The sequence below is a fragment of the Rhagoletis zephyria genome, unplaced genomic scaffold, assembly GCF_001687245.7.
Source record: "Rhagoletis zephyria isolate East Lansing unplaced genomic scaffold, Rhagoletis_zephyria_1.1 Rzeph_scaffold_01502, whole genome shotgun sequence".
Lineage (NCBI taxonomy): Eukaryota > Metazoa > Arthropoda > Insecta > Diptera > Tephritidae > Rhagoletis > Rhagoletis zephyria.
Window position 1 is genome coordinate 92,650 of NW_016158586.1, and position 12,704 is coordinate 105,353.

Here is a 12,704-nt window from a genome sequence, read left to right on the forward strand (position 1 = left end):
CCGAGTACCTTTCAAATCATTGGAATTAACTAAATTAATTAAGTAAACAAGTATTAACTTACATTTTTCATTTTAAAATCGCTCCAGTTTGTAAATTTTTAAATTTAACGAACTTGTTTATTCAAATTATCGTCGACAAAAAATCCAACCATGTGCCACAATCATATCTTTTTCCTAATTGCAAATTCTTGCTGGCAAAATTTTTTCCGGCTCGAATTTGTAACTTCTCTCCAAGAAAGTCTTTTTACTCGTGATTTATTTAAATAAAACATGTGAAATTTAGTTGAATCATTTTAGCCGTTTTTAGCCGGTTTTATTTGCCAATTTAGCCGGTTCATCGAAAAAGTTCTGGCAACACTGTTCACGTTATCGAAATCTTCAACCAGATTGAATGAAAGTGTACCATTCTTTAAATGCCAGACCAAGCCCAATGTTTTTGTGGATTCCGTGCTATTGAAATTAAAGGACCTTTCAACTTTTTCGTCGTTTTCGAAGTATTTGTGGTTCGAATACCATTTTGCCAACTCGAAAGCAGCCATCTTTAAAACCTTTACGACTTCTTCTCTTATAACTTTTCCGTTAAAGTTTCAGCGCCAGATAGTAGATCGTCCATATAAAACTCTTCTTGGATTACCCTCGGACCAGTTGGAAAAGATATTCAAAACGCCGATTTCTTTTAAACACCTTGTTGCCAAAAATGGTGCTGGAGAAGGACCATATGTTACAGTATTTAATTTAAATGTGCGTATTGGCATATCTTGGTTTTCACGCCACAAAACAAGCTGAAATGATCGGTCTGCCTCCCTCACTTGTACCTGTCTGTACATTTTCGTAATATCAGCTGTTATAGCGTTTTTACGACAACGGAACCGAAGCAAAATCATAAACAAATCTGGGAATGGTAGGATCGACCATTATTGTGTCATTTACAGGTCTATTCTGCACGTTTCGGAAGAGGGGGGGTGAAATAACACAAATGACAATAACGCAAATTTGTGTTATTTCCCAATTGAATGTGAATTAACACAAAGTTGCTTTATTTCATATCTCGTTGAGCAATAAGACCAACTTTTAAACTTAACAATTGAGTAATAAAGCAAAATAGTGCACATTGGTAGTCACCCAGTTACATTTGACCGAAAGTAATACATGAACAAGTTAAATGGACGGATTTGTATGTATACAATTTTGAAAGTGCCCAGCGTCGCGGAGGTCTGCGTTCGCGCGCCGCGCCCCGTTCGCCGTCGCGCTCGCGCCCGCACCCCCTCCCCTCCTTTCGCAATTATGCACTGGTGGCATTATAACCATTTAGAAAAAATAAAAATAATAAAATAACACTAGTTCACTTCTGAAACTGCTTTTTAATCTCCAAGTAATGGGATTTGTTGTGTATGGTGTTATTGCATGCATCCCACCCATAGTGGAATTTACCAGGTGCCGCTGCCTTATTTGAAAATTTGGCTATAAAATGTGACTATAAGGCAACCGAATTTCAGAAAATAAAGCGATAAAGCCGTTTTATTACTTCATCTGTTTATTGTGACATCGTTCCATGCAAATATTTTACGATTTATTCTCGATTTCAAATTCGAGTGTTTCATTTCAAGCTATTTCCTTTCCACTAATTCCAATTAAACAGCTGTTTTAGACACTTAAATAAAAAATAAAGAACTCATTAAACTTTAATTTTAAAATTTGCAAAAAAAACTTCAATATATTCGCTGGTTATGCCGTTTTTAACAGCTCTCGCCATTTCGGAGATAAGACGGCGAAGAAATGTAGTACATATTCGCAAAAACAAGCATTTGAGAGAGCGATCACGTATCTTCGACAAGCCGGATCGACTGTAAGCCACATATTTCATTTAATTCTTTCAACTTTTATTAAAAACAGACCCAAATTCAGGTTTCTGGAGTCATTCAGAATAGACAAAGAAATGTTTGAAACTATTTTAAATAAAATTTCACCGTTTATGAAGCATCCGCAAATACGAAAGTCAATACAACTAGGTGCAGTGCTTCGTTTTCTTGCAACCAGTTCATATCAGTTAGGCGTAGCGAAAGACCATGACATTAACATTGGCAGAAGCACTTTCTCAAAGGTTTTGCACAACGTTGTCAATCACATGGAAGAGCAACTTTGTTATGAAGCCATACAATTACAAATGAGGCCGAATGAGATCGCAAAATCCAAGGAGTACTTTTACGAAAAATTTTCTTTGCCTGGCGTTATTGCCTGTGTTGACGGTACACACGTCAAAATACTAAAGCCAGTTGTGGATGAATCAGTATTTTTAAACCGAAAAGGATATTATAGTTTGAATGCAATGATAGTTCGTATTCCAACAATTTACTCATTTCATCCTATACTAAAATCTTTGGCTTGTAGGTCTGCAACTACAATATGGAGATCTTAGCAATTGATAGCACACATCCTGGTTCTTGTCACGATTCCTTTTTTGGAATAGCAGTGAAGCTAGAGAATATTTTTCAAGGCTAAATATACCAAATAGTTTTGTTTTGGCCGATTCAGCTTATACCCTGGAGAATATCGTTTTGATACCATACAGGTCACCTCAAAACGGATCCACGCAACATATTTTTAACAACCGCCACGCAGCAGCTCGAAACATTGTGGAGCGCACCATTGGATTACTAAAAAGCCGATTTCGATGTTTACAAGGCACGTTGCAGTATGACCCCAGGTTCGTTTGCAAATTAATAAACGTGTGTTGTGCTTTGCACAATATGTGTCGCAGACGAAATATACAGATTCCGGGTGAGAGCGAAACCTCACTTGAGCCAATTGAACATTGAAATTGAGGATGAGGTAGATGCAGATGCAATAATTGCAGATAGCAATAGTTCTGCAATAAGAGACGCCATTGCGTCTTCATTGATTTAGGTTATTTATTTTTCAATCTGATATTGTAAAATTTTGGAAAATTTTTGTAAAGTATTGTAAACGGATTCTGCGGATTTATGCATATTAGGGATGCCCGGATTTGCTTGCATTAATCCCGGGATCCCGAAAATTTTGAAATATCGAATTGATAGTAAGAATTTGTTTATGAATATTGAAGTATGATTTTTGTAAATATTATTGTATGATTTTGTAATTTCCACTTTTTATTCTGAATCTTTAGAACATTTTTGAGTATGCAGTTTTATAGCCCATACAATTTTAGTCTAATGAAGTACAAGTTTTAATCAGGTAAAAAAAATCGCGGTGATTTTTGAGATTTTTTTTGCTGACGGATTTTTGCTCCTTTTTCCATATAAGCATGAATTTCTTATGAAATAAAACGCGGGAGTCCGTTAGGTATTTTTATAGAAAATTAACAAAAAAATGTTGCTCAGAAAACTTTACGAATATTAAAAAAAAAATCAACACGTGGTCATTTGCTTGAGTCACTGCAGTCTTATGGAGTCGCTAACGATGGTTAACTTGCAGTTAGCGTTAACAAGGCATTGAGTAATCAAATCAAATCACATCTTTTGTGCTTAAATGACCAGTTACTTGTAACTGAGCGCATCTGTAAACGTTTTATCTTCATAAAATAATGATAAAACCTTTGACCCTAGGCAAATGTAGTTGGACGAATATTCGACGCGTTCATATGTATACAGTCAAATTACCATTTTTTAATCACCAAGGGTGTGATGTTACTTTAACCACTTTCACACACACACTGGGCACATATCAATATATATGAATATATACATATATACATATATATATATATGAATATATACATATATATATATATGAATATATACATATATATATATATATATATATATCTATGTATATATATATATATATATATATATATATATAGTCGCTCTTGAATTTCATTTATTTGTTTAAGAGATCATTTGATATTGCTCACATATGTTAAATACATATAAAAAACGATTGAAATTTGTTTTTTAGTATTTGAAGAACTTCCTCTTGAATTTCATTTTGCCTTTCAATATTCCTATTGAGCTGCTTCAAGTTCTCAGCCACACGCTCCAAGACCTCATTTTGGGTACTGCATAGGCCTTCTAAATCATCCGGCATCGTACGTCGCCTTCGTTTTGGCTTCGGGGGAGATTCACCTTCTTCTGCGTCTGGTACGCTACAATTTTCTTCATTTTGGCTGCTTTCCATTGCTGCATTGGCAGAACCAAAGGTCTTGCTACCTTTCATTCCCTCTGCCATCGAATACAGACCACAAAACGAAGCAATTTCTTCTTCCACTGCAGTTAATGGCAGCTGCGCAAAGGGACCACCACCTGTTGCAGTTGTTTCCTTTTTGTTATGTGCAAGCTTTTTGCGAATTGTACTTTTCCAATCAATCCATACCTATACAAAATGAAAATTAGTAAACAAATACAATAATGCAAGTAATATACACTACTTTTTCCATCCAGCTACAGCGGGCCAGCACTATTGAGAGAGGAGACAATATTCGCCCATTTTGCGTCCGCAGCGACTTTGTCACCTTTTATGTGACCTTTTGCCAAATCTACATTTTCACGCATACAATTAATAAAAATCTGTTCTTGTTGGCTGTTCTTATGTTTACCCCTGAAATAAAAACGTTTAGATGTATTAAAATTAAACAAATTTGCAATAAATTCAACAAAAGCTGTAAAAAAATATTTCTGCTAACAGCTGATTGACAAAAGTAAACAAGATGACAGGGTTACCTTGTATAAGCAAAACAGTTTTTTCAAACCATAAGTAGTGTTAGGTTTTATATTTTTGCATTACCAAATCAATTAAAAGTTTTGAATAATTGTAAAAATCCTTTATAATTATTTAGAAATGAAAAATTTAACTCAAAAAGCTTTAAAACTAGCTTTGGCTTACTTAATTTGTTTGCCATATTTGTTCCAAGGTATTCCACTTGCTTCTTAACAGAGATAGCAACCCTTTACATTGGAAATTAGTTTCATTTCCATTTAATCATGTATAAATGTGAAAACCAGAACAGTTTTTTCTTAACCTCGATTTCATTGTATGGCCAAAAAGTACATTCAATTTTTAATTAGTTATTATTAATAAAAACTAAATTAGAAAGGAAAAGAAACATAACAGAAACAATCTCAAGACATCAAATTTCTTAATACAAATGTTTTCCATCTATCAGAAACCGAGCATAAAAGCACTCGAATTGAAATCGAAAAATTTAGTCGATTTGTGAAGCCTAGAACAGGTAGTCAAATCTAATTCGAAAAATTCACTCGAAATCGAAAACCGAAATTTGGTGGTGCAAATTCGATTTAATTCGAATTTTTTCGAATTTTCCAAAAAATTTTTTATTGAAACTTCTTAATCGAGTTCGGAGATGTTAGCGTTAAATATTTAACACAAAGTAATAAAATCTGTATCGTTCGTTCAATTTAAAAAAATGAGGTGTCAAATTAAAGACTTGTGCTTTGGGTCTGCAACATAGTTTTAGTTCTATGAAAAGGGTAGCCACAGGTTAGAAAATCAAATTCAAATAATCCCTTCCGCAGATGTTTGCTTTAAATATTTAACACCAAGTCATAAAATCTGTATCTTTCCTTCGATTTTCAAAAAGGAGGTAGGTGTCAAATGAAAGGGCTTGCCCTGTAGATGTGTAATATGGTTTTAGTTTTGTGCCATATGTAAGAAAATCAAAATCAAATTATTTCATAAGTTAAATAAATTACCCCAATATGGGTATCAATCGAAATGGTTTTGAATAAACTTTATTTTTTAATTACATTTAGGAGAGGAGCCACCTGTTTGAAAAGTCGAATTTCGTTAAAGAAGTGTTGTGCTTAAAATACTATGCAACAATTAAAATATTTTTGAGGTGCACAGGTGGCACTGTCTAAAAAGTTAAACTCAAATTACACTGTGGGACAGCCGAAACCAGCCCGGACTTTGTTAACATTTTCTGAAAGAATACCAATCCAGTAATAAAACTCACAGTGGATTTGCTAAAGTTAGCTCGTGTTTATATTTAAAGGCCTACTAAAGTTTTCATGTCTCGGCCTAAGTAGTTTTCAAAAAAGTGGAAAAAATTGTTAAAATAAATGTCTGAGCGAGATTAAAAGTGAAGACATATAATAAAATTTCATGGGAAATACTTTCGTACAAATTTTAACCCATTAGCTCCCGCCTAAAAGGGTCATTTTGACCCTTACTTCAAGAAATCCCGCAAAAAGCAAATTTGGAAGGTCGTTAGAGGACTGATATATTCTAGAAAATTATTCTCCGGAAAATTTTACTAGGGGTCTTCTCAGGCAAAACCTTCATGCCACCAACGCAAAAGCCTCTAAACATTTAAAATAAAAAATCAACAAAAAAACTGTTCTTTCCAAAAAAAATTCTTAAGTTTGAGTTCGGAATAACAGTTCCTTCTTGGCACAGATTTTTTGTCCCGATGCATCAGATCGAAAAATATGTATTTTTTTACTTGCATCCCTAAGACAAATGGAGTGCCACACACAGTGATGGCAAATTTAGTCAGAAAGAAGAAAGTTGAAGAGTTTATTTTTTTGGAAATAAAGATGAAATTCGATTTTTTTAGAAAAATTCGATTTTATCCGAATGTTAGCAACACAAAGTTCGATTCCAAAAATTCGCCATTTCGGAGCTAAAATTCGATTAATATTCGAATATCTAAGCTTCGAATATCGAATTTACCCATCCCTAATGCATACATGCACAGTTTCGGTTGAAACCCGAAATAATGCACATGGAAAAAAACGAAGTAGTGCATATATGCACAGTTTCGATTGAAAACCGAAATAATGCATAGACAAAAACCGAAATAGTGCATATATGCACAGTTTCGACTCAAAACCGTAATAACGAACCGAAAATCGAAATAATGCATATGAGAAAATAGCGAAATTATGCCATACTTCCGTTGTAAAAGCGAAATAATGCGTAGACAATGCAAATTATGCATATGACAAAAACCGAAATAATGCATACATGGAAATAAAGCTTACAGTGAGTTGTTTGACATTTGGAGAAGTGTTGCTGAAACTTCTAAAAGACAACAAGGTGTCCGTGATTATGTGATTAGTAAATTGAAAGAAATATCTGATGAAAATGCTCGTTCCGGAGTAAATAAAGTAAATGACTTTAGAATCGTAATCAGCAACCCAGAAAACCCCCAGATACCCAGATACATAGAAATCTACCGATTTTTTTTAATTTTCGTCCACCATATTGGATCCGCCATTTTTAATTTTTGGTAAATGACTTTAGATATGTAATCAGCGACCCAGAAAACCCCCAGATACCCAGTTTCATAGAAATCTACTGATTTTTTTTAATTTTCGTCCGCCATATTGGATCCGCCATTTTGAATTTTTGATAAGTGACTGCAGATTCGTAATCAGCGACCCAAAAATCCCCTAGGTAAGAAGTGGTGTAAAGATCCATCAATTTGTTTAAATAGTTTCGTCCAGCTAGATTTGCGATCCAAACCACTGTGCGCTGTTTGGTCTACCAATACATACGCGTACGAGCAACAGCGGAAATGTTTTCTAGCTAACATTCGCGAATACGAACGATTTGGACTTCTTTTATGCTTCTCGTTCGCGAAGGAGAATCAATAGGGAATATTTGATACGTTCACGTTCGCGTTCGCGTACGAAGGTGAGTGAATATTTCCAAAACCTGGTTTAAATAGAGTAGCAATTAAAAAATATTAGTTAGATGGGTTATAATGTACTCCAGTTAGGTGGACAAGTGATAATTTATGGAAAAACAATTGTGCTGCTAAAATTTTTTTTATTGAAAAGTCCCCTTCTCAAAAGATTTTCCCATATGTGTATGCCCCATTTGTAAATGGCCTAAATAAGAAAATGAACTTCTTTCTGCGTAGGCGGCCCTCAGCCGCGCTTAGGGATAATAACCCTTACCAAGTAGAATTCTCCTATCTGTACTGCCGGAAAAGGGGCGCGGAAGTATTTTTGCGCAGAACTTCTTATTGCGTAGGCGGCCTTCGGCCGCGCCTATATATTATAACCCTTACTAAGTAGAATTCTCCTTTCTGTGTTGCCGGAAAAGGGGTGCGGAATAATTTTTGCGCAGAAGTTCTTTCCTCGTAGGCGGCCTTCGGCCGGTCATAGGAATTATAACCCTTAATAAGTAGAAGTAATGCATATGAGTAAACAACTAAGTCGTTTGCAAACCGAAATAATGCATATGACAAAAACAGAAAAAATGCATGCATGCACAATTTTGGTTTGAAAACCGAAATAATGCGTATGTGAAAAACGAAGTAATGATAGGTGCACAGTTTCGGTTGGAAACCGAAATAATGCAAATGGAGAAAACGAAGTAATGCACAGTAGGGTGCCCATCGAAAATGTTTTTTTGGAAATTACAGGACCCTACCCCCTAATTTTATGCGTTTTTATAAGAAATATTATTGCCTATTATTATAGATTTTTTAAAGGTCATTTAGAGGTCGCGACCTATCGATTAAGTCTGAAAATACAATTTTGTTGATTTATGAGTTTTTGAATGACTATTTTTGATTCGATTTCAAAGATCGAATATGCCCTGAGAAGAGGGTATATAGGCCTTTAAAATGGTATATAATAATCTGTTGTCGGACTCTACTAGTGAATTAGAACGGAAAAACTTGGCAGCACTGTATAGTTTTCGACGATTTTCGTCGTTTACTTATTTCAGCACAATACCAATGTTGTCGAGTCGTATAATTTAGCCTCTTTTACGGCTTACGCAATGAGGATGAATCTAAATTCAAGGCCGTATTTAAGAAAAGTCGTCTAACTTCGACAGTTTTTATGCGATTGCAATAAATGAGCCCCGTTTTATTTAAAAATAGATTTAATTTTAGAGTACTACATATTTTGAAATTGTAAAAATTATCGATGTTCAAAATTGAAAAAATTAAGAGAAATATATTTTTTTTTTATTTTACCCGTTAAAAAATACCAAGTCCGACAATAGATTATTATATACCATTTTAAAGGCCTATACACCCTCTTCTCAGATCATGTTCGATCTTTGATCTTTTTTTAACTTCAATAATAGTAATAATAATAATAATAGATTCACGTTCCGATTTGTGGCGTGCGCCTTGATGTTATCACACAAAGGGAAGGGACCTACAGTTTTACGCCGACACCGAACGGCGATTGCATTTTTATGAGAAGCTGGCTTTCATTGCAGAAATACAGCGTGGCGACGAATAACTGTTACAGGTTTTTTTGAGACATAAAAGGGTCCTTTATAGATTTTGCGAAAAAAGTATTTTATGGTTAATTTTCCACAGATTTTACTTTAGTTGTATTAATTAGTTTTTAAATTTTGATCCTCATATATATTTGCCAGCAGTGTAAACTTTGAGAGAAAAGTTCATTTGGCCTTCGTCAGTTAATTTATTCCATATCTTCTGTAACCATAGGCCAATTTTCTCCATTTTGAGTCCTTTATATTCCCCCTTTTGTCCAACATAAGGCCTCATACTCAAAAATCTAATAGACTCNCATATATATTTGCCAGCAGTGTAAACTTTGAGAGAAAAGTTCATTTGGCCTTCGTCAGTTAATTTATTCCATATCTTCTGTAACCATAGGCCAATTTTCTCCATTTTGAGTCCTTTATATTCCCCCTTTTGTCCAACATAAGGCCTCATACTCAAAAATCTAATAGACTCGGAACTGGTGACTAAGACGGCCATTCGTTCGACCCACCCTATACAGATTTTCTTTTTTTTGTGTTTTTTTATACAAAGCCTAACAAAAAATACACCTGAAAAAGTCTTGCGTGCCAAATGAACTTTTCTCTCAAAGTTTACACTGCTGGCAAATGTAAATAAGGATTAAAATATAAAAACTAATTAATAAAATATTTTTTTCGCAAAATCTATAAAGGACTCTTTTATATCTCAAAAATACCAAGCTAAAAGTAATTCGTTGCCACGCTGTACACTCGGAAGTTTGCCATTGCCTGCCGAGGGGCGAGCGCTGTTAAAAAAAAAACCTTTTTTCTATATTTTTTTGCGATGTTACTATGACCAGGGCTTGAACCCAGGCCCAGTGGAGTGGAAGCGCGCACTGCTTAGCACTACATCACAGCGGCCGACATTTTTAATTTACCCGATAAAAAAATCCCAACAAGCCAAGTGGTTCGAAGAAGGTGGGTAGGTACTGTGGCCAATGCTCAAGTTCCTTTACCACCTCTGCATGGTAGTAAGCTATGCAGAGTCCGCAAAATGCTCCGGAAGCAGTCTCCGGAGGATGCATCAGACTAGGCCGAGCATCCTTTGAACTGCCATCAAATTATAACTTAAGAAAGTTTTATTAAATGGCAGTTGAGAAGTGCATGTGCAAAAATTTCATTACCTTAATTTAGGAAATTGTTGCACATGCAGCAGTACATAGAATTCATTTAGGCGCCTGCTGTTAGCAGTCGCGCCTAAACACATATGTGTATATATATCTTGATGAAGTATCCACCCGCGAGGATGTAATACAAGCTATAACGAAATAGTTTGGGCTACAAGACGTTGAAGTGCCAGCGTTGAAAAGTATTCGGAAAGCTTAAGGGGGCACACCCCCTTCTCTTTACGCAAAGTTGTATTATATCATCCATACATATCGAATAACTCAGTGAGAGGGGAAACCAGTATGATTGCATGTATGTATTTATATTTAAAAAAATATTTATTGGTTCAAAAAAGGTGGGTAGGCACTGGGCCAATGGTAAAGTTCGTTTATCACCTCTGCATGGTTGTAAGCCATTCAGAGTCCACAAAGTGCTCCGGCAGCTGTGTCCGGAGGATGCATCAGACTAGGGCGCGCATACTTTGAACTGCAATCAAATTATAACTTAAGAAGGTCTTATTATTGGTTCGAAAAAGGTGGGTAGGCACTGTGGCCAATGGTAAAGTTCGTTTATCACCTCTGCATGGTTGTAAGCCATTCAGAGTCCACAAAGTGCTCCGGCAGCTGTGTCCGGAGGATGCATCAGACTAGGGCGCGCATACTTTGAACTGCAATCAAATTATAACTTAAGAAGGTCTTATTATTGGTTCGAAAAAGGTGGGTAGGCACTGTGGCCAATGGTAAAGTTCGTTTATCACCTCTGCATGGTTGTAAGCCATTCATAGTCCACCAAATGATCCGGCAGTAGCGTCCGGAGGATGCATCAGACTAGGCCGCGCATACTTTGAACTGCCATCAAATTATAACTTAAGAAAGTCTTATTATATGGCAGTCTAGTGCTTCCTTCATTTTTGCACATGAAGCAGTAAAAAGTGCATTTAGGCACCTGGTGTTAGCAGTCGCGCCTAAACACATATGTATATATATATATATCTTGCTGTAGTATCCACCCGCGAGGATGTAGTACAAGCTATAATGAAACAGTTTGGGCTACAAAACATTGAAGTGTCAGCGGTGAAAAATGGTCCGAAAGCTTACGGGGGCACGCAAATAGCCACCATTAGTTTACCGGCAATCGCTGCCAATATCCTGCTCCCCAAGGGCAAGTTAAAAGTGGGATGGGTCGTGTGTCGACTTCGGAAAATTGTTCAACCGGTACGCTGCTTATGCTGTCTTGGGTTTGACCATTTATCCAGAGGATGTACAAACTGCGACAGATCCGAGCTTTGTAGAACGTGCGGGTATAAAGGGCACACTGCGAATGACTGTACGAAGGCACATAATTTCATTTTGTGTCAGCACGCAAAAGAGGAACCGACAGATCATATTACAGAAAGTATCAGGTGTACAGCCTACAAGAGAGCAGTTGGTCAGCTGTCGAAATGAAGCTGATTCAACTAAATCTAAACCATTGTGAGGCCGCTCAGGACCTGCTTAAGCAAACGGTGATAGAAATAAGAGTAGATGCTGCTATAATTTCAGAGCCATACAAAGCATCCTCATGCGATAACTGGGTAACAGATATGACACGTCCAACGGCCATATGCACTTACGGTACATATCCCTTTCAGAAAGCGGACCCGACAGACGCAGGCAAAGGTTTTGTTTGGGCCAAGATTAAAGGCTGCCACATCTGCAGCTGTTATGCGCCTCCAAGTTGGAATATTCAAGAATTCCAGGATCTGCTTAATTGGATTGCTGAAACTGCGACCAGCAGACATTCGATTATCATCGCCGGTGACTTCAACGCGTGGGCAACTGAGTGGGGCAGTCGAAGGACTAACGAAAGGGGCGCTGCTTTATTAGAAACTTTTGCGCTGCTGGATTTGATCATAGCAAACCACGAAGTGATTAGCACATTTCGAAGGGACAATACAGAATCTATCATCGATATAACCCTTTCAAGTAGCTCGTTAGCGAGATTAATGAATTGAAAGGTCAGCGAACACTATACGCATAGTGACCACAAAGCTCTGGTCATATACATTACTACGGAAAGTCATGGAAGTGAGCGGAGTAACCGAAATTACCAGACGTGGAGACCAGCATCGCTTGATAAGTCTTCTTAACTTAGTCCTGGGCGGCGTCGCTATTTGCCACAAGGAGGAGAACTCAGCGAGCAGAGCTGCTGATGAATTAGTGTAAAATATTTCTCTAGCATGCGAAGCAGCAAGTTAAAATCGCAGACAAGTTTTTTGGTGGGGTGATACCATCAAGAAGCTGAGGGCAAAATCATGCAGCGAAAGAAGACGTTGCCAGAGGATCACGCTGGCAGTGGGGCACGAAATCGGGCAGGTAAGATAT

General features: G+C 36.6%; 1 protein-coding gene across 1 annotated transcript; it reads right to left on the reverse strand.

The window, feature by feature from the left end:
• Positions 1 to 3,889: 3,889 nt before the first annotated feature.
• Positions 3,890 to 4,569, reverse strand: LOC108364236 (uncharacterized). Its single transcript, XM_017617826.1, has 2 exons — positions 4,406 to 4,569; positions 3,890 to 4,350 (listed from the first exon to the last, which is right to left on the reverse strand). The coding sequence occupies exons 1-2, from the start codon at positions 4,412 to 4,414 to the stop codon at positions 3,898 to 3,900; spliced, it is 462 nt and encodes a 153-aa protein (XP_017473315.1). The 5' UTR covers positions 4,415 to 4,569; the 3' UTR covers positions 3,890 to 3,897.
• Positions 4,570 to 12,704: the final 8,135 nt, after the last annotated feature.